This window comes from Bufo bufo, chromosome 7, assembly GCF_905171765.1.
Source record: "Bufo bufo chromosome 7, aBufBuf1.1, whole genome shotgun sequence".
Classification (NCBI taxonomy): Eukaryota; Metazoa; Chordata; class Amphibia; order Anura; family Bufonidae; genus Bufo; species Bufo bufo.
The window spans coordinates 219,324,845-219,347,473 of NC_053395.1; the positions used below are offsets into that span (position 1 = coordinate 219,324,845).

At 44.1% G+C, this 22,629-nt stretch overlaps 1 protein-coding gene across 1 annotated transcript in view; it reads right to left on the reverse strand.

Moving 5' to 3' along the window:
* PTPRN (protein tyrosine phosphatase receptor type N) overlaps positions 1–22,629 on the reverse strand; it is an 84,021-nt gene that overhangs the window by 55,630 nt on the left and 5,762 nt on the right. Inside the window, 10 exon segments of the mRNA XM_040441531.1 lie at positions 1,795–1,829; positions 2,307–2,495; positions 3,610–3,946; positions 11,869–11,909; positions 11,912–11,968; positions 11,971–12,100; positions 13,334–13,383; positions 13,386–13,454; positions 16,552–16,665; positions 19,600–19,650. Coding sequence (XP_040297465.1) covers positions 1,795–1,829; positions 2,307–2,495; positions 3,610–3,946; positions 11,869–11,909; positions 11,912–11,968; positions 11,971–12,100; positions 13,334–13,383; positions 13,386–13,454; positions 16,552–16,665; positions 19,600–19,650 — 1,073 coding nt within the window.

Genomic DNA, 22,629 nt, shown 5'->3' on the forward strand with positions numbered 1-22,629 from the left:
GCCCCTGTCCTCCTGTGTCACAGGAGGCTGCTGCACATTAGTTCCTATGGAGAGCCTGCCTTTGGCAGGGCTCAATAGGAACTTGGAGAAAGGGCTCATGCACACGAAAGTATTTTCTTTCCGCTTCCATTCCGTTTTTTTTGCGGACCTTATGCAGAACTATTCACTTCAATAGGTCCGCAAAAACAACGGAAGTTACTCCGTGTGCATTCCGTTTCCGTATTTCCGTTCCGCCAAAAAGTAGTGCATGTCCTATTATTGTCCACAAATCACGGTCCGAGGCCCCATTCAAGTCGACGGGTCCACAAAAAAAATACGGAACACACATCCGTATGTCACCCTTTTTTTCTCCCTATTTTGCGGATTCATACTGTAGAAATGCTATGCCCAGCCCATATTGCTCATGTGTTTGGTGATTAATAAGTTACTGTTTCCGTTTCTGATCCGCAAAAAACGGATCGCATACGGAAACCATACGGATATGTTTTGTGGAATAACGGAACAGAAGAGTACTTAAATCAGAGGAAAAAAAAAACCTCAGATACGGAACAACGGACCGCAAAACAACAACGGTCGCGTGCATGAGCCCTAATTGTCATAAACTCCAATGCTAATGCATTAGAGTCTATGAGAACTATAAAAAAATAATGTAAATTTTTTTTTATAAAATATAAAAAATTCTAACCACCCCTTTCCCCCAAAATTAAAAGTACATAAACAATAAAAAAAAATAAACATCATGGGTGTGAGAACGCCCGTACTATTAAAATATAAAACTATTTCTCTCATACGTCAAGCAGTGAAATGGAAAAAAAACCTTGTAATTTTTGTGGGGTATTGTTATAAACAGTTTTATTGCATAGGAAACTGCGTAGTAACCAAAAAAATCAATAAAATTGTGGAGGAATTTTTATATTTTTTATAATTACACCCCATTTGGAATTTCGTTTCCCACTTCCCACTACGGTGTATGTAAATGGTGCAATTAGAAAGTACAACTTGTATTGGAAAAAAACAAGCCGTCGTACGGCTGGGGCAGGGAGTAAGAAACGAAAAGGAAAAAAAAGTGAAAATGTCCTGGTCATTGAAGGGTTAACAGCTCTATGCTATACTGTTGTGGCTGAGAAAGGTTAGCCATTATCCATTCCTATAGGCTGGCCTTTCTGATGATGTAGCAGAGCTTAATTTGCATTATTACATTATTAAGTCTTCGAGTAGTGGGTTTACATGCAGTCCCATGTAAGGCCTCATGCACAGGACCGTTCCGTTTTTTTTTGCGGTCCGCAAATTGCGGATCCGCAAAACACGGAAGCCGCCCGTGTGCCTTCTGCAATTTGCGGAACGGAACAGGCGGCCCATTGTAGAAATGCCTATTCTTGTCCGCAAAACGGACAAGAATAGGACGTTATATTTTTTTTGCGGGGCCACGGAACGTGAAGTGAATGGGTTCGCACCCGAGCCGCAAAAACTGCTGCTCGGATGCGGACCAGAAGAGCGGTCGTGTGCATGAGGCCAAAAACTATAAATTTTACTAAATTACTCAGCTCTGCTACATCTGTAGGTCACATTTTTGGAGCACCTACTGTTCTGCCTTTCTATTCAGAGCTCCTGGGCAAAATCTGTTACAGGGCCCCCACTTACCATCTGCCATTTATATCACTGGTAACTTCCTATGAGGCTTGGGGCCCTTTTGGCCCCCCAGGCACCAGGGCCTTGATACAACTGCTATCTCTACACCCTCTATAGGTACACCCCTGTGTCAAATGAATGATCACATGATAAAAGGGCACTCACTCGTTTCGGTGGGCTTCTGTCTCCACCTCTTGTTCCTGCAAAAGCAACAATGTCACATCAGACCGAGGGCAATGGTTGTCACCCAGCTTTCTACAGTCTCTGAATAGCATGCAAAGCTCAGTTCTGGTCTGTTACATTCCTTAGCATGATCTTGTCTCCTGCTTTGAATGGTGTCAGTCTTCACTGAAGTTCTGACATTCTATTAATGATTAAGATAAGCCCTGCTATAGGTCCTTTGAAGAAATTACATTACTGTAGTGGAATGAATTATGGGAACTTAAAAATGAATGAAAATGGGAGGATGAATACTCTTTTAAAGTATTTGTGGATGCTGTATATGGAAAGGTGACAAGGACCTGTAATAACAGCCATTACAGAGATTACCCAGCTTTCTACACACCCTGAGATGCTGCCTAATCTTTCTCTCCCACTGCTCTGACTGTGCTAGAGTCAGTCTTCACTGCATTCCTGGCATTCTATTCATAAATCACCAAATCTGTGAATCTTCTCACCCTGATTCTGGGGAGCATCTAACTGGAGCATTTGGAGAAGGTATGACAGTTGCTCCAGCTGAGATTCGCTGAGCTGCTTCAAGTCGACTCCGAATTTCTCTAGGACGCCGGCTAAGCTCTGCGCGTCTAATACGCCGGACACCTCTGGCGCTGATTGAGCCTCCGCTGTGTTCTGAATTCCAATCGAACCTGTGACATAGAAGATGGATCACTCAATATCTCCATCCAGACACTGCAATGAGTAATGGGGTGCGCAAGGAGAGTAATGAATGAGCAGATCCCACCATCAATATCAGCTGATAATCACAGGGGTCTATTGTATCTGCCCCGGACCCCTCACCCTGTCAGATTATAAGACGCACAGAGCGATAAGACGCACCCAAGGTTAAGAAAAGAAAGGACAAAAACTTATTATAAACACTATACTGATACATACTGATACATACTGACAAATACTGATACACAATGATACATACTGATAAATAATGATACACATATGTTTCTATGTGATCACCGCTCCTGGCCGTGACAGGTGTCGTGGCATAGCCCTTACCTTATTACCGACATAAGGCACAATTTTGGCACAAATTCTGGTGTAAGGTAAGCCGACCAGGATGTGGCACGGAGAGGAATAAAGTGTCTGAGATGTCAAGCAAGATGCGCCAAATCTATCACTGTGATAACTTTGGCGCATCTTCTGCCTGTCTCCTCTGCAATGTCACAAGGGTCTGCAGGATATGATCCAGTGACCCTAGCATTTTTCCAATATTTTCCTGCAAATTGGACCACAGAGGGTGTGGGGGAGACAACTATACGTGAAATTAAGCAAATCAAGGTAGGGTTAAATATGCCCCAGAATTGGGGATCCCAATGTTGAAAGGTATAATATAGTCTTACACAGATCTGTGTATGGATCCGTAATATGGCACCCATAGTCCTATAGGCCCATCCTGTACCTCTGGTGCTTCAGAGGACTGTGACATGTATCATGCCACATTATAGAGCATCGCTTCTAGGGGATAACACAGGGCCTCATGGAAGCCCCACACTATGACACACGAATGCATAATGCGGAGCCACAGAGACTCTATGTGCCACTGTGCATGGGACCTTATAGTCCAGTATACACTGACCGGCCATTTCTGATTAAACACTCTGCAATTAGATCCTTGGAGAGCTAATTTGCGTATATGTTTTCCCATGGGCCATTGCCTGTAACGCTTCATAAACCCGTTAGAGGTCTACATTGAGAACCAGTGCCCCCACATTTTGTAATCTACCAAATTAGTCCTAGGATAACCACCTCTGAATGTCCGTCCACCTTCCTCTCGACTTTCTGGCTGATGGTTCTGGTCGCCGTCTGGCATGCGGTTCATCTGACTCATCCTCTCGATCCTCTCAGAGCTTTCTGATACGTCATCTGCCAGGCTGTCAAGGCTCCCGCGGGGAAGCTTCCTCCTTAGTTCTGACCAAGACTGATGTATATCACTGGGCACTTGCAGGGGCAGTGGTGGGGTGTCCCGTCCTCCTTCATACCTCCCATAGATAAGTCTTCTGGTTCCGTCTGGCCGGGTGTGGGTAGCAGCAAAGTGAGCATGGTGAGTTGGGTTCCTTGCGCGGGTCAAGTCCTGATAGCTTGGCTGAACAGAGACATAAAGAGATTCCATTACATGATATTCAGACTCTGCAGACTCTGCATGACTCTGTGGTCAGAAGATGACCTGCAACCACCTTTATCAGACTAGTGGAGTCAGACAAGAGAACATGCAACAAACCCGGTGAGCAGCCAGATATTACCCAGCCACGCCATGCACAGGTCAGTCATCTGGAGGCCTGGTCATATATGGCCCACATTAGATGTACATTCCGGTTCTTCAAGGTGGTGTCCAGTTTAGAAAACCAGTTTTCATATACTATTAGGGAATTCTGAGTTAATAGAGAAGGTTTCCCCTTTTCAAGATCATCATATCTTGGACTGGGGTTCAGAGAAGTTATAAAGGGTGTCTCTCAATCTGGAGGACCCGTCCTATACAGCATCACCCATTGATGTGAATGGACACTGTGTACTCCCTCTTTTCCCCCTGTGGTGGCAGTGCAGGTAAAAAAGTAGACTAACTGTGCTGGAGTTCAATGTATAAACTGTAACCAGCAAGCTCATGAGCTCCCCCTGGTGGTGACTGGAGGTAGTCAGCATTTTATCATTTAAAGGGCATCTGTCAGAAGTTTTGTCCCTATGATACCGGCTGACCTGTTATATGCGCACTTGGCAGCTGAAGGTATCTGTGTTGCTCCCATGTTCATATGTGCCCGCATTGCTGAGAAAAATGATGTTTTAATATATGCAAATGAGCCTCTGGGTGCAACGGGCGCGTTACCATTACGCCTAGATACTCAGCTTTGTCTGCAACTGCCATGTCCTTTGCACTTTGATTGACAGGACCAGGTGTGATGATGTTTTCACTGCCTGGCCCTGTCAATTAAAGTGCAAAGGGAGCGGCAGCTGCAGAGAGAGAGACAAACCTCTAGGTGTAATGGTAACGCCCCCATTGCTCCTAGAAGCTCATTTGCATATAATTTCTCCTAAGCAATTGCGGACACGTATGAACATTGGACCAACACAGATGCCTTCAGCTGCCAAATGCACATGGAACAGGTCAGCCAGTGTCGTAGGGACAAATCTGCTGACAGATGCCCTTTAAATGATAAAATGCTGACTACCTCCAGTCACCGCTAGGGGGAGCTCAAAGGTACAAATCTGCTGACAGATGCCCTTTAAATGATAAAATGCTGACTACCTCCAGTCACCACTACCGGGAGCTCAAAGGTACAAATCTGCTGACAGATGCCCTTTAAATGATAAAATGCTGACTACTTACAGTCACCACTAGGGGGAGCTCAAAGGTACAAATCTGCTGACAGATGCCCTTTAAATGATAAAATGCTGACTACCTCCAGTCACCACTAGGGGGAGCTCAAAGGTACAAATCTGCTGACAGATGCCCTTTAAATGATAAAATGCTGACTACTTCCCGTCACCACTAGGGGGAGCTCAAAGGTACAAATCTGCTGACAGATGCCCTTTAAATGATAAAATGCTGACTACCTCTAGTCACCACTAGGGGGAGCTCAAAGGTACAAATCTGCTGACAGATGCCCTTTAAATGATAAAATGCTGACTACCTCCAGTCACCACTAGGGGGAGCTCAAAGGTACAAATGTGCTGACAGATGCCCTTTAAATGATAAAATGCCGACTACCTCTAGTCACCACTAGGGGGAGCTCAAAGGTACAAATCTTCTGACAGATGCCCTTTAAATGATAAAATGTTGACTACCTCCAGTCACCGCTAGGGGGAGCTCAAAGGTACAAATCTGCTGACAGATGCCCTTTAAATGATAAAATGCTGACTACCTCCAGTCACCGCTAGGGGGAGCTCAAAGGTACAAATCTGCTGACAGATGCCCTTTAAATGATAAAATGCTGACTACCTCCAGTCACCGCTAGGGGGAGCTCAAAGGTACAAATCTGCTGACAGATGCCCTTTAAATGATAAAATGCTGACTACCTCCAGTCACCACTAGGGGGAGCGCAAAGGTACAAATCTGCTGACAGATGCCCTTTAAATGATAAAATGCTGACTACCTCCAGTCACCACTAGGGGGAGCTCAAAGGTACAAATCTGCTGACAGATGCCCTTTAAATGATAAAATGCTGACTACTTCCAGTCACCACTAGGGGGAGCTCAAAGGTACAAATCTGCTGACAGATGCCCTTTAAAAGTTTAAATGATAAAATGCTGACTACCTCCAGTCACCACTAGGGGGAGCTCAAAGGTACAAATGTGCTGACAGATGCCCTTTAAATGATAAAATGCTGACTACCTCTAGTCACCACTAGGGGGAGCTCAAAGGTACAAATCTGCTGACAGATGCCCTTTAAATGATAAAATGCTGACTACCTCCAGTCACCACTAGGGGGAGCTCCAAGGTACAAATCTGCTGACAGATGCCCTTTAAATGATAAAATGCTGACTACTTCCAGTCACCACTAGGGGGAGCTCAAAGGTACAAATCTGCTGACAGATGCCCTTTAAATGATAAAATGCTGACTACCTCCAGTCACCACTAAAGGGAGCTCAAAGGTACAAATGTGCTGACAGATGCCCTTTAAATGATAAAATGCTGACTACCTCCAGTCACCACTAGGGGGAGCTCAAAGGTACAAATGTGCTGACAGATGCCCTTTAAATGATAAAATGCTGACTACCTCTAGTCACCACTAGGGGGAGCTCAAAGGTACAAATCTTCTGACAGATGCCCTTTAAATGATAAAATGTTGACTACCTCCAGTCACCGCTAGGGGGAGCTCAAAGGTACAAATCTGCTGACAGATGCCCTTTAAATGATAAAATGCTGACTACCTCCAGTCACTGCTAGGGGGAGCTCAAAGGTACAAATCTTCTGACAGATGCCCTTTAAATGATAAAATGCTGACTACCTCCAGTCACCGCTAGGGGGAGCTCAAAGGTACAAATCTGCTGACAGATGCCCTTTAAATGATAAAATGCTGGCTACCTCCAGTCACCACTAGGGGGAGCTCAAAGGAACAAATCTGCTGACAGATGCCCTTTAAATGATAAAATGCTGACTACTTCCAGTCACCACTAGGGGGAGCTCAAAGGTACAAATCTGCTGACAGATGCCCTTTAAAAGTTTAAATGATAAAATGCTGACTACCTCCAGTCACCACTAGGGGGAGCTCAAAGGTACAAATGTGCTGACAGATGCCCTTTAAATGATAAAATGCTGACTACCTCTAGTCACCACTAGGGGGAGCTCAAAGGTACAAATCTGCTGACAGATGCCCTTTAAATGATAAAATGCTGACTACCTCCAGTCACCACTAGGGGGAGCTCAAAGGTACAAATCTGCTGACAGATGCCCTTTAAATGATTAAAATGCTGACTACTTCCAGTCACCACTAGGGGGAGCTCAAAGGTACAAATCTGCTGACAGATGCCCTTTAAATGATAAAATGCTGACTACCTCCAGTCACCACTAAAGGGAGCTCAAAGTACAAATGTGCTGACAGATGCCCTTTAAATGATAAAGTGCTGACTACCTCCAGTCACCACTAGGGGGAGCTCAAAGGTACAAATGTGCTGACAGATGCCCTTTAAATGATAAAATGCTGACTACCTCTAGTCACCACTAGGGGGAGCTCAAAGGTACAAATCTTCTGACAGATGCCCTTTAAATGATAAAATGTTGACTACCTCCAGTCACCGCTAGGGGGAGCTCAAAGGTACAAATCTGCTGACAGATGCCCTTTAAATGATAAAATGCTGACTACCTCCAGTCACTGCTAGGGGGAGCTCAAAGGTACAAATCTGCTGACAGATGCCCTTTAAATGATAAAATGCTGACTACCTCCAGTCACCGCTAGGGGGAGCTCAAAGGTACAAATCTGCTGACAGATGCCCTTTAAATGATAAAATGCTGGCTACCTCCAGTCACCACTAGGGGGGAGCTCAAAGGAACAAATCTGCTGACAGATGCCCTTAAATGATAAAATGCTGACTACCTCCAGTCACCACTAGGGGGAGCGCAAAGGTACAAATCTGCTGACAGATGCCCTTTAAATGATAAAATGCTGACTACCTCCAGTCACCACTAGGGGGAGCTCAAAGGTACAAATCTGCTGACAGATGCCCTTTAAATGATAAAATGCTGACTACTTCCAGTCACCACTAGGGGGAGCTCAAAGTACAAATCTGCTGACAGATGCCCTTTAAAAGTTTAAATGATAAAATGCTGACTACCTCCAGTCACCACTAGGGGGAGCTCAAAGGTACAAATGTGCTGACAGATGCCCTTTAAATGATAAAATGCTGACTACCTCTAGTCACCACTAGGGGAAGCTCAAAGGTACAAATCTGCTGACAGATGCCCTTTAAATGATAAAATGCTGACTACCTCCAGTCACCACTAGGGGGAGCTCCAAGGTACAAATCTGCTGACAGATGCCCTTTAAATGATAAAATGCTGACTACTTTCCAGTCACCACTAGGGGGAGCTCAAAGGTACAAATCTGCTGACAGATGCCCTTTAAATGATAAAATGCTGACTACCTCCAGTCACCACTAAAGGGAGCTCAAAGGTACAAATGTGCTGACAGATGCCCTTTAAATGATAAAATGCTGACTACCTCCAGTCACCACTAGGGGGAGCTCAAAGGTACAAATGTGCTGACAGATGCCCTTTAAAAGATAAAATGCTGACTACCTCTAGTCACCACTAGGGAAGCTCAAAGGTACAAATCTTCTGACAGATGCCCTTTAAATGATAAAATGTTGACTACCTCCAGTCACCGCTAGGGGGAGCTCAAAGGTACAAATCTGCTGACAGATGCCCTTTAAATGATAAAATGCTGACTACCTTCAGTCACCGCTAGGGGGAGCTCAAAGGTACAAATCTGCTGACAGATGCCCTTTAAATGATAAAATGCTGACTACCTCCAGTCACCGCTAGGGGAGCTCAAAGGTACAAATCTGCTGACAGATGCCCTTTAAATGATAAAATGCTGACTACCTCCAGTCACCACTAGGGGGAGCTCAAAGGAACAAATCTGCTGACAGATGCCCTTTAAATGATAAAATGCTGACTACCTCCAGTCACCACTAGGGGGAGCGCAAAGGTACAAATCTGCTGACAGATGCCCTTTAAATGATAAAATGCTGACTACCTCTAGTCACCACTAGGGGGAGCTCAAAGGTACAAATCTGCTGACAGATGCCCTTTAAATGATAAAATGTTGACTACCTCCAGTCACCACTAGGGGGAGCTCAAAGGTACAAATCTGCTGACAGATGCCCTTTAAATGATAAAATGCTGACTACCTCCAGTCACCACTAGGGGGAGCTCAAAGGTACAAATCTGCTGACAGATGCCCTTTAAATGATAAATGCTGATCTACCTCCAGTCACCACTAGGGGGAGCTCAAAGGTACAAATCTGCTGACAGATGCCCTTTAAATGATAAAATGCTTGACTACTTCCAGTCACCACTAGGGGAGGCTCAAAGGTACAAATCTGCTGACAGATGCCCTTTAAATGATAAAATGCTGACTACCTCCAGTCACCACTAGGGGGAGCTCAAAGGTACAAATCTGCTGACAGATGCCCTTTAAATGATAAAATGTTGACTACCTCCAGTCACCACTAGGGGGAGCTCAAAGGTACAAATCTGCTGACAGATGCCCTTTAAATGATAAAATGTTGACTACCTCCAGTCACTACTAGGGGGAGCTCAAAGGTACAAATCTGCTGACAGATGCCCTTTAACTCTATGGCTACGCAGGGGATTTGGAGCTTTGTATCAGCAAATGGATGAAGAAAAAGATGTAAAGAAACAAGTCAGCACAGAATGGTGTTGGATTGCTATGTAAACATTTAGTAAATTAAATTAACCCTATAAAGATCAAACATCATTGCTGATTGACTGCTCAGCCAATGACAACCCGTCAGACATTCAGAACGACCCTGACTCATGTGATTCTAGATTCATTGACTCCTGTTTCTCCATGAAATATTCTAGTATGAGTAGAAAGCGTATGTGACATTTATCTTGTCCCCGTTGTGTTTTTCACAATGGCGCGTCTCTGCAGAAAGTGAGGCGGCAGCAGTGACTCATACGGAGATTATCTGACTTCTGCCGGCACATTGGAAGCCGCAGTTCTCCCCGGAGTCACTTCACAACAATATGTTCTGCAATCTGCAAACACTCCGCCATTTACTGGCCACGTACTGACTGCGCTCGTTTTTTTTCCTTCTATAATTTGGAGATGGAGGACAGATAGTCAAAATTAGACCTGAAATAGGAGGCAGTATACAGGATGAAGTATTAGGTTACTCCACAGCACAAGTACTAGGAAATTAAAATACAAGATGATAAGACGACGTGAAGATTTAAAGGTCTCCTACCTACTGTGTATACAGGACATGTCATATACCGCCCTATGCTCTCTGCACTGTATACTGCAATCTCCTGGACATCACTCTCCGGGTTAGGGGCTGGCATAACCTAATAGATGTCACAGAGAGGTCCTGCTACAGTATATCTGGTACAACCACGGCTGGGTGTATTTGTCGTCAAGCCTGTTGACTGCTTCCAGCACTAGAATAGTGAGTGCAGCTCTGGAGTAATGATACAGAATGTAACTCAGGATCAGTACAGAATAAGTAATGTAATGTATGTACACAGGGACTCCACCAGCAGAATAGTGAGTGCAGCTCTGGAGTATGATACAGGATGTAACTCAGGATCAGTACAGGATAAGTAATGTATGTACACAGTGACTGCACCAGCAGAATAGTGAGTGCCGCTCTGGAGTATGATACAGAATGCAACTCAGGATCAGTACAGGATAAGTAATGTAATGTATGTACACAGTGACTCCAACAGCAGAATAGTGAGTGCAGCTCTGGAGTATAATACAGGATGTAACTCAGGATCAGTACAGGATAAGTAATGTAATGTACACAGTGACTACACCAGCAGAATAGTGAGTGCGGCTCTGGAGTATAATACAGGATGTAACTCAGGATCAGTACAGGATAAGTAATGTAATGTACACAGTGACTGCACCAGCAGAATAGTGAGTGCAGCTCTGGAGTATAATACAGGATGTAACTCAGGATCAGTACAGGATAAGTAATGTATGTACACAGTGACTCCAACAGCAGAATAGTGAGTGCAGCTCTGGAGTATAATGCAGGATGTAACTCAGGATCAGTACAGGATAAGTAATGTCATGTATGTACACAGTGACTCCACCAGCAGAATAGTGAGTGCAGCTCTGGAGTATAATACAGGATGTAACTCAGGATCAGTACAGGATAAGTTATGTATGTACACAGTGACTCCACCAGCAGAATAGTGAGTGCAGCTCTGGAGTATAATACAGGATGTAACTCAGGATCAGATACAGGATAAGTAATGTATGTACACAGTGACTGCACCAGCAGAATAGTGAGTGCAGCTCTGGAGTATAATACAGGATGTAACTCAGGATCAGTACAGGATAAGTAATGTATGTACACAGTGACTCCACCAGCAGAATAGTGAGTGCAGCTCTGGAGTATAATACAGGATGTAACTCAGGATCAGTACAGGATAAGTTATGTATGTACACAGTGACTCCACCAGCAGAATAGTGAGTGCAGCTCTGGAATATAATACAGGATGTAACTCAAGATCAGTACAGGTTAAGTAATGTAATGTATGTGCACAGTGAGTCCACCAGCAGAATAGTGAGTGCAGCTCTGGAGTATGATAGAAGATGTAACTGCAGAGAGTCAGAAATAAAAAATGTTCTTCTATGACTATCGCAGGGTATGTGGAGCACTGCATCAGAATATTGGTGACTTAACCCCTATAAAATTAAGGAATTAATCAGCAGAGAATATTTGGCCTACTTGGTCCCTCTCCGCTCATCTGCGATACCCGTCAATATAACCTCTACATACAATAAATGCTCATTAGTTTCCATGGCTAGTGCCCACCTGAGGATTGGCCGACTGTAAAGCCAGCAGGGAGTATGTCAGTAACGATCCAACAGAGGAGAAATGTTCTGCTTGAAGTTCCCAGGAAGCCTTTGAGACAGAGGTGAGAATCTGATGAAGAAACCCGAGGTCTGAAGTACTGCAGGGTATCAGCACGACTGCTCCATCTCTGCAGTGGACCTGCCCCCGTAAGGCGCTGAATAGAGCGCCCAGGTGAAAGGGCAAAGAAGACCTAAAAATCAGGATGTAGAAATACTTTATGAGAATGATGTAAATATTTATTGCCTTTCCACGTACATGAAGTAGGTCTAGGATACACTTCGATACCTGCTCTGTGTATCTGCATAACCAGACCCTGTGTGCAGTAAAATGCAGCACCAAATTGTGGCCACAGGCAAACCGCAGCCATGACAACTGGAATGGGCCTGAAATTTCACTGTGCGAATGTCCACGTGCTGCTGATGTTTGTCACAAGGGCCTCTCTGCACGTGAGTATAGCTTATATTGGATCATATTGGTCACAAATTCTTCTTTAACAAACCCTGAGATCATCTGCATTAATAGATATAAGTCATACTGGACCAATATGGCAGTAGCTGTAGCAGGCAGCTGCCTGACACTGAGATTTAAAGGCTATGTACACCTTTGGGGGCATTTTTTAATGACTGCATTTTACTCATTTTGGTCTAAAAATATTTTTTTTCAATTGGTCTTTATTAAAAATATTGAGCTGTTCTGTCACAAAGGGTTAACTGTCTAGCTGTGTGACTAGTACTTTCACTCATCTAATAAACCTTATCTCTACATTACTAAAAGCTCATAAACACTTATTTAAGCCACATTCTTATCAGTAATGTAAGAATTGCGCTATAATGAGTGTTTAGGAGGTCAGAGAGCAGAGATAAGGAGCCGTCAGCTGAGCTGCCTGACTAAACAGAGAGAAAATTCAGATCCTGCTACTAGAGAAACTCAAGACTGCACAGAGAAAGGGGCTCAACATTTTTACTAAAGACCAAATGAAAAAATGATATTTAGCTCAAAATGAGTACAATGCAATAATAAATAATTGTCCCCAAAAGTGCACATAGCCTTTAACTTCATCACCTTCACCTGAACAAGCTTAGGATCAGTTCTACCGTCACACGTCCTTGATGTCATCCATGACAAGATGGTCATCGGTGTGAATACACACATTAAAGTCAATGGGTACATGTGAAGGTGTGAAAGAGGCCTTATAAATAATGCGGAAATTTGGGATCATAATGCTCAGCAGCAGTGGGTTGCGTTCAGCTCCAATATTCTTGGACGGTCTTCCACTTTCGATATGTTTTTTTTTTACACTTTTTGACCGCTACGTGAACATAGATGAACCCAAACTCATAAAATCAGTTCTTCACATGGTACAATATAGCATAGTTCTAGGCTACAGCATGTCACATTGACCAAATATCAGAGCACACATAACCGCTTCCTCTGGCTTACTGTCCTCATCCAGAAGGTTCAAGTGCTCCAGGACTTATGCTGCGGGATCCGTCCCATCTCATGAGCCATTACACGCTGCGTTACGTCATCCTTCCACGACAGCCCTGCAGCCGCAAGCACAAAAAGTCTTCAAAGGTCAGATCCATAAATTAGATTTACCCCTATTTGAGTTTGTCATGATGGCTGCATATGGATATTCATATATATGTGCCAATGAGTATAAATAAGAGCAACGGTCCTGAACCTGAGTGTTTGAAAAACTACAACTACCAGCATGCTGCCCCTGCCAACCTGTGGTAAAGCATGCTGGTTGCTTTGAAATCAATAAGGGGTCCACTCCTAGCAAATGTACTTCTTTATTAGAAAATTTTTAATCTCAGTGTCAGGCTGTGCATCCGATCCACATTTTTTGCGGGTCAGATGCAAACTCATTCACTTTAATGGGCTTCAAAAGATGCGAACCTCACACCGTGCGCTATACGCATGTCAATTCAGTGGCACCTACAAAAAAATAGAACATAGAAAAATTGTCCTATTTTTGTCCTTTTTGCAGACAAGGATAGGACTATAGATGGCAGGATGTTAGATTCCGCAAATTGCGGAATCCACATGGTCGGTATCCGTGTTTTGAGGATCCGCAATTTGTGGACCACAAAAATAGCAACGGCCGCATGCATGAGCCCTTAGGCAGCTGCTGCTACAGATAAAGCAGTATTCGTATGCATGAAATTGGTGTAGACGATATTAGGGCTTGTTGGGGCATGCTGGGAGGCGTAGTTCCACAACAGCAGGAGATCTACAGGTAGAGGACCATTGTGTTAGACAGCAGATGTTTATTAAGTATTCCTATACACAGCATGTGTGAGATGACCAGAGCCATAACTTGAACCTCCTGGACACTAAGGCCTCAACGCACAGGACCGTATGTATTTTGCGGTCCGAAAAAACGTATCCGCAAAAAATTACGGGTAACGTCCGTGTGCATTCCGTATTTTGCGAACGGAACTGCTGGCCCCTAATAGAACAGTCCTCCTTGTCCTTGACGGGACAATAATAGGACATGTTCGGTTTTTTTTGCGGAACGGAAATACGGAATGCACATGGAGTAACTTCCGTTTGTTTTTGTGGACCATTGAAATGAATGGTTCCATATATAGTCGGCAAAAAAAACGGAATGGATACGGAAAGAAAATACGTTTGCGTGCATGAAGCCTAATGCAACATGTCGGTCTTTATCCCCCATTGACACAAAAAAACATACAAGTCAAGTGAAGAAAAATGCCACGGACAAAATAAAAATAAATGTTTGTGTTGCATTTAATAATTAACATTGACACCTGGAACTGGTGTTTTATGCATAAAAAGCCTGTTTCCGACTGTCTTATTTTTTCAGTCTCATTTACCAACTGTTTTTTGCGCCTGTTTTGGAGGCATTTGCGCCTGTTGCACCTATTTTGAGTTTTTAAAAACAAATTCAGAAGTTTCTAACTTTTGCGCCTAACTTTTCTGTCCTATTTATGTAGGTGCGCCTTATGTTGCGCCACATCTTGTTGCAAATACAGTCTAATTTCTACACCACCCCAGGGCTGGCGTACTTTTGTGTCTGTTTTGAGTGGTGAATTGCGTCATAATTTGCATTCTTTCATGGGGACTTGAGCCAAAATTCAGTTCACTTGCGCCACATTTTTCATGCATATACTATTTAGACCAGTTTAGTGAATTGGAATCTGTCTTACAAGAAAATAACCACTAGAGGGTCAGACTTAAACCAAAAAAGACAAACCAGATTTATTAAGGGATAATAAATGAAGTGCAAATTAAAGGCAGAATTTGCCAATATGCTTGTTTTTTTTACTAAAAAAAAAAAGGGCAAACTTAGTAAATATGCCCCCCCCCCCCCAAAAAAAATGGCGGTCTTTGATAGCCTATGGCCACTGCCGAAGGATGTGCCTAATTTATGAGGAAGTGTGCACCTTTTTTTTAATAAGGCACATCCCCCGGCACTCCATGCTCCTAGTTTGAAATCTACTCCAGTCCCTGGTAACAGGTGTATTGTTAGTGACGGCCCAGCATCTGCCATAATCCTGACACTCCCCAGTGGACAGCATAAAAACACCCCCGCAACAAAATATTGTTTAAAAAGTCGCAAAACGGCATCTTGCAACAGTTTTTAATGCCAAAAATTTGGCGTATCAAACTTAATAAATGACCTCCTATAGGTGAAACGACCGTCAAGGTCTCCACCTACTGTGTGAGATGCTCAGAGGCATTCTGTAACCTTGAAACTCCTCAACTGACCCCATGCATATTCTGTATCAAGGCCCCATCTAATGTGAGTTATTTAGACTTTGGGTGCATTGTTAAAGAGGAACTCTAACCTCTCCTGACATGTAACTACTTGCATTCCCCGTGTAATAACGATTCGTATGACTCCATGTTGTACTTTGAGTTTCTGGATGAATTGTCAGCAGCTTGCAGTAAAGGTACAGATGAGTGTTACCAGTTGGGGGCGTGTCCCTGCACAGTCTGACACCAGCAGACACGCCCACTACTGGTAACATCCATGTGTACTTTTAATGCAGACTGTTGCAATTAATTTGTAAACTTCTAGCAGGAATAATTACAGGAAAGCCACAACATAGAGGTCATAAGAATAGATACTCCATGGGGAATTTACTAAAGTTAACATGTCAGGATTGGTGGCAGTCCTCTAAGTGGCAGAAGGGGGAAGGCTGAATTCTATCGGCCACAAAATATATTAAATATATTACTAAAAGTGTAATAAACCCTGATATCATGTGCACCTATATAGATGTTACTGTATTATCTTTATCAGCAGCTGCCTGACACTGAGATTTACCATCCCCTATGGATATAGTATGGGAGTATTTTTGCTACAGAACCCTTGTTAACCCTTTTAGATTGTGTTCTATGATCTCATATACGATAGGTGAACACATTTATTAACCTTTCTGCCAATGTTATAAGTAATGCAGACGTCAGGGCCTCCTCCCTATGGTTGGGCTCCTGGAGTTGATTGAAAGGGTTCTGTAGAGGGGCCCATTTTGTCACAGGATGGAGATATGGAAATACCTAAGATGGCAGCGACTGAACGTCAGTCACAGAGCCTAGACATGGCGATCCCTGTCATTTCCAATAGATCTGACAGTCATTTCCACCAGTAAATTCGTTTGGACTTACCTTTTGCTGTGAGTCGCCGTAGTACGGCCTGCAGCTGCTGCAGCGTACCCGGCGTCACCTGGAACTGGCCCACGTCCCTTTCAGACCGATCACGGCACTGACCGAACAAACCATCTGAAACCGAAAGGCCTGATGTTATATGTGCAAGAACTACAGCGTATGCAAGAAAAAGCGAGTGATGACAGCTCCTTCATGAGCTCCGTGATAAAAAGGACCAATCTGACTACATTAATAATGTGAAAACCATTTTGTAATATCTTACTTCTAGCTGAGATATGGGCACTTGAAGTTACAGGCCCGAAGCCCGAGCTGCACTACTGAGAGATTTAGGACTACGATGTTCTAGTCTTTGTCAGGTACAGCATCATCATGGAGCCCTTGTGTGAATTCAAGTCACCAAATACAACTATACAATATCCCCTCCTCCCCTGACAAGAGTAGCGGCCTTTAGTTGGCTTTATGTGGGGAGAGCCATAGATTGTGTGACTGGAATCCACACAGGGTTTCCATGACAACGAGGCTTGCGGCCTGTAACTTCCAGCGCTCATATCTTAGCCCAGGAGTCATATACTGTATTAAAATGGTGGTTTTCACATTATTAGGCTACATGGCACACTGCAAAATTGCGGATACCGGCCGTGTGCCTCCTCCCCGCACTTTTCATGGGTCCCATTTAGGGTTGCCACCCGGACGGTAATTTAGTGCCCCTGACAGTAATTTTTTTTTACAGAAAAAGAAAAAAAGCACCCTCCTTCATTTAATCGCACCACTGTGAACACTCGCTACTCACTGGAGGACAGGACCTGCGAGATGTCATCACGCTGGAGCGCAGGTCCTGTCCTGAGCTTTCAGTCAGCAGTGAGTGTTCCCCGCAGCGCCATCAAATGGAGGAGATGAGTGCGGTTTTTTTGCACAGAGAAGAGAAGGGGGCACTAATGGAGGGCATTATTAATTCTGGGGGGCGCTAATGGGGTCATTATTAATGCTGGGGGGCACTAATGGGGTCATTATTAATTCTGAGGAGTGCTAATGATGCATTATTAATTCTGGGGGGTTACTAATGGAGGCATTACTATTACTGGGGGCACTGATGGGGGCATTATTAATTCGGGAGGCACTAATGGGGGCATTACTATTACTGGGGGGCCCTACTGGGGGCATTAATATTACTGGGGGAACTAATGGGGGCACTATTAGTTCTGGGGGGCACTAATGGGGACATTTCTATTATTGGGGAACTATTATTTTGGGGAGCGCTAATGGGGCATTATTAATTCTGGGGGCACTAATGGGGGCATTATTAATTCTGGGGGAGCTAATGGGGGCACTATTAATACTGGGAGCCACATTATGACACCATAGCACCATCAAATGGAGGAGGTGAGTTCTTTTTTTTTGCACAGAAAAGAGAAGGGGGCACTAATGGGGTCATTATTAATTCTGTGGGGCGCTAATAGGGGCATTATTAATGCTGGGGGTGCTAATGGGGGCATTATTAATTATGGGGGCACTAATGGGGGCATTATTAATTATGGAGGGCACTAATAGAGGCATTACTATTACTGGGGGCACTAATAGGGGCATTAATATTACATGGGGGCACTGTTAATACTGGGAGCTACATATGACATGGCGACTTAACACCCTGTGTTAAGCCACGCCCAACTTGGTCGGCTTAACTTGGTCGGTATTTTTTGTTTGAAAGGTTCCAACCATAGTCCCACTGTCAAAATGCCTATTCACAAAAGGTACAAGAATAGGACATGTTCTATCATTTTGCAGAACGGCCCCGCAGATGACATCCATGTGCTGACCACTTTTTTTGTGGCCCCACAGAAATGAACGGGTCCGCGTGCAATCCACAAAAAATCCTGACCTGAAAATACGGTTGTGTAAATGACGCCTTATGGGCCTTATGAACTGGTCTCCTTAAAGGGGTTCTCCAGCTTTCCGATTTTGATGCCATATCCTGAGGATAGCATACTTACTGACGTTTAGGTTTGTAAAATCGGGGCATTCAAAACACTGCGCCCCAGGGAACGCCCCCAACTCCCGCCCTGAAATGCACACTTATGGGCAGGGGGTTATCATAACCCCCACCCATTTCGGTCCCGATTTTGCCGGGACTGTCCCTGCAAATTCCGCACAGTGGCAACTATGAGGATAGGTCATCAATATCAGATGGTGGGTGTCCGATTTCTGGCACCCTTGCCGATCAGCTGTTTGAAGAGGAGGTGGCGCTTCGGTGAGTGCTGCAGCCTGCCAAGCACAGCGCTACAACTGTATAGTGGCCGTGTTTAGTATTGCAACTCAGGCCCCATTCACTTAAGTGGGAATGAGCTGCAAAAAGACATGTTACCAATGAACGTGACGTCACTGGCCCTAGGAATTCGCCGCGCTGTTTGCTAACTGCTGATCGGTGGGTGGGGGGGTTTTGTCAGGATCAGATACAGATTACCTATCTTGAGGATCGATATTCTTCTTCTGGAAAAGCCCTTCAGTGAGCACACCACGCTGGTGTAGTGACATCACTGGTATGATTTGCCTGTGTCTGTGATGTCACAAATTACTACCCTAAAAGCTTAGTGCCATTATTTGGAATTAGGATGTGAGCACCGTCTTGGATTAATTTGGTGGCCATTCTTTGACACTGTATGGCGCTGCTATTTAGGCACTGCATTGGCAATACTGTATAGTGGTAGGGTGGTATTGTTTAAATACTCTACGTCCCAAGTGATATTCCGGCAGTACAATGTTTTTCCAAGGGGCCTTCAATCTCAGAAATGTACGTTATATTCACAGGTTGGAATATCCCTTTAAAGAAGTAGAAATGATAGAATCAAATATTTTACAGTCTGTTTGCAGACTGACGCTCCTGAGTTCCGTCAGCTGACTGCTCAGGTGAAGCCTTATCTCTGATCTCCTGACCTCATAAACACTCATTACTGCTAAACTCTTATCCTTATAGGAAGTATGGGAAAGGTAGGTACCGCTGCTCTGGGCAGAGTTGTACAGATGGGTTTCCATTCTTGTGTTTTGCACACTTACCCTGTACGCAGACCTCCTCCTTAGAACAAAGCCGCAGATCAAAGAGACAACCTGGGGAAAAGACAGGAAGGTGTGAAAAGGTGGTCGGGAAATACTGTGTGTTTAAAGGCTATGGGCACCTTCGGGGCAATTTTTTTTTACTCATTTTGGCTAAAAGTAATTTTTTCTGTTGGTCTTTATTAAAAAATGGGGTTAAAATGAGTCTATTTACAGACTGTGGCCTCCTGAGTACCATCAGCTGTCGGCTGGTATGAAGCCTTATCTCTGATTTCCTGACCTCATTAAAGCCATATTCTTATCGGTTAGCTATACGGTAGTTATAATGAGTGTTTATGAGGTCAGGAGATCAGAGAAAGGCCTTCACATGACTGTTGGAGCTCAGGAAAGACTGTCTGCAAATAAACAGATTTTTAACCCCATGTATCACAAAAAATGCTAGGAAATTTTTAATAAACACCAATTGAAAATAAATATTTTAAGCCCAATGCAAAATGCAATCATAAATAAATGCCCCAAAGGTATCCACAGCCTTTAAAGGGAACCTGTCACCTGGATTTTGTGTATAGAGCTGAGGACATGGGTTGCTAGATGGCCGCTAGTACATCCACAATACCCAGTCCCCATAGCTCTGTGTGCTTTTATTGTGTAAAAAACCCTGATTTGATACATATGCAAATTAACCTGAGATGAGTCCTGTATGTGAGATGAGTCAGGGACAGGACTCATCTCAGGGTAATTTGCATATGTATCAAGTCGGGTTTTTTACACAATAAAAGCACACAGAGCTATGGGGGACTGGGTATTGCAGATGTGCTAGCGGCCATCTAGCAGCCCATGTCCTCAGCTCTATGCACAAAATCCCCGTGACAGGTTCCCTTTAAGACTGGGTTCATACAGGACATTTTTGATGCAGTTTTCCATTTTTTTTTTACCACATTTTTTAAGACCAAATATATTATCCTGAAAAAGAATCGGTGCATGCTCCATGATATGTGGCGATAGTCTGTGTAATATCAATGCCATCAACACATATGGGACATACGGAGCATCAGTCGACAGCCCTGACGTGTGCACGAGGCCTGAATCTACCCTCAGTTCCTTCTCATACGGATAACACACGCTATTCATCTTACTCCACTTTCTTTTACACCATCTGCAGACTACAAACCGCAGATCTGTCTGGTCTATATCTGAGGGACAGTAGGAGAAGCTCAGGGATATATCGTTTTCTTTTATATGATTCTTTATTGTCATGTAAAAAGGGATTTTTCAAGAATCTTTCTTAGAAACAGTTCACTCCAGGACTCGCTTTCTCTATGAATTGGTGGGGGATTCAGGACTCACAGGTTTTCTCTATGATTTGGTGGGGGATTCGGGACTCACAGGTTTTCTCGATGAATGGGTGGGGGATGCAGGACTCACAGGCTTTCTCTATGATTTGGTGGGGGATTCGGGACTCACAGGTTTTCTCGATGAATGGGTGGGGGATGCAGGACTCACAGGCTTTCTCTATGATTTGGTGGGGGATTCGGGACTCACAGGGTTTCTCTATGAATGGGTGGGGATTCAGGACTCACAGGCTTCTTTATGAATGGGTAAGGGATCCAGAACTCATAGGCTTTCACTATGAATGGGTGGGGGATCCAAGACTCACAGGCTCTCCATGAATAGGTGGAGTATTCAGGACTCCCTGGCTTTCTCTATGAATGGGTGAAGGATCCAGGACTCCTCAGGCTTTCTCTGTGAATGGGTAAAGGATCCAGGACTCACAGGTTTTCTTTATGAATGAGTGCGGAATTCAGGACTCACTTTCTTTCTCTATGAATGGATGGGGGTTTCAGGACTCACAGGCTTTCTCTATGACTGGATGGGGGTTTCAGGACTCACAGGCTTTCTCTATGAATGGATGGGGGTTTCAGGACTCACAGAGTTTCTCTATGAATGGGTAAGGGATCCAGGACTCACAGGCTTTCTCTATGAATGGGTGGGGGATCCAGGACTCACAGGCTTTCTCTATGAATGGGTGGGGATTCAGGACTCATAGGCTTTCTCTATGAATGGGTGGGGGATTAAGGACTCCTCAGGCTTTCTCTATGAATGGGTAAAGGATCCAGGACTCACAGGCTTTCTCTATGAATGGGTGGGGGATCCAGGACTCACAGGCTTTCTCTATGAATGGGTGGGGGATTCAGAACTCATAGGCTTTCTCTATGAATGGGTGGGGGATTAAGGACTCACGGGCTTTCTCTATGAATGCGTGGGGGATTCAGGACTCATAGGCTTTCTCTATGAATGGGTGAGGGATCCAGGACTCACAGGCTTTATCTATGAATGAGTGGGGAATTCAGGACTCACTTTCTTTCTCTTTGATTGGGTGTAAGATGCAGACCTCACAGGCTTTCTCTATGAATGGGTGGGGGATCCAGGACTCACAGGCTTTCTCTATTAATGGGTTGGGGATCCAGGACTCACAGGCTTTCTCTATGAATGGGTGAGGGATCCAGGACTCACAGGCTTTCTCTATGAATGGGTGGGGGATCAAGGACTCACAGGCTTTCTCTATGAATGAGTGGGGGATCCAGGACTCACAGGCTTTCTCAGTGGTTACGGGGATCATTTTACCCCTCCTCTCTATCCCGCACTGCCTTCTGATAAAGACATGACAGATCTGCTTTATCCTTCTTTACTGCATCTTTTCCTACCTGTCAGCTACAAAGTACTATCTTCCCATCATACTTATACTACACGCTAATCATTTTCTTATCCCTGCACTACCGACTATTATACTGCTCTGTTTCCTTTCTTTCTTATACTTTTATTGTCGACCTTCTTCCCATCCTTGTCCATCATCTTCCTATCCCATCACACACTACTCCTCTTCTTCCATATATACAGTCCACTCTTATCCTCGGCTGCTTTTCCTTCGTCATCCATATTTTCCCTATTCACATTCAGCACCACAATTAGTGTCCCTCTCACTAGTATTTATCTGTCTCTATATTATCTATCTATCTATCATCTATATTTATC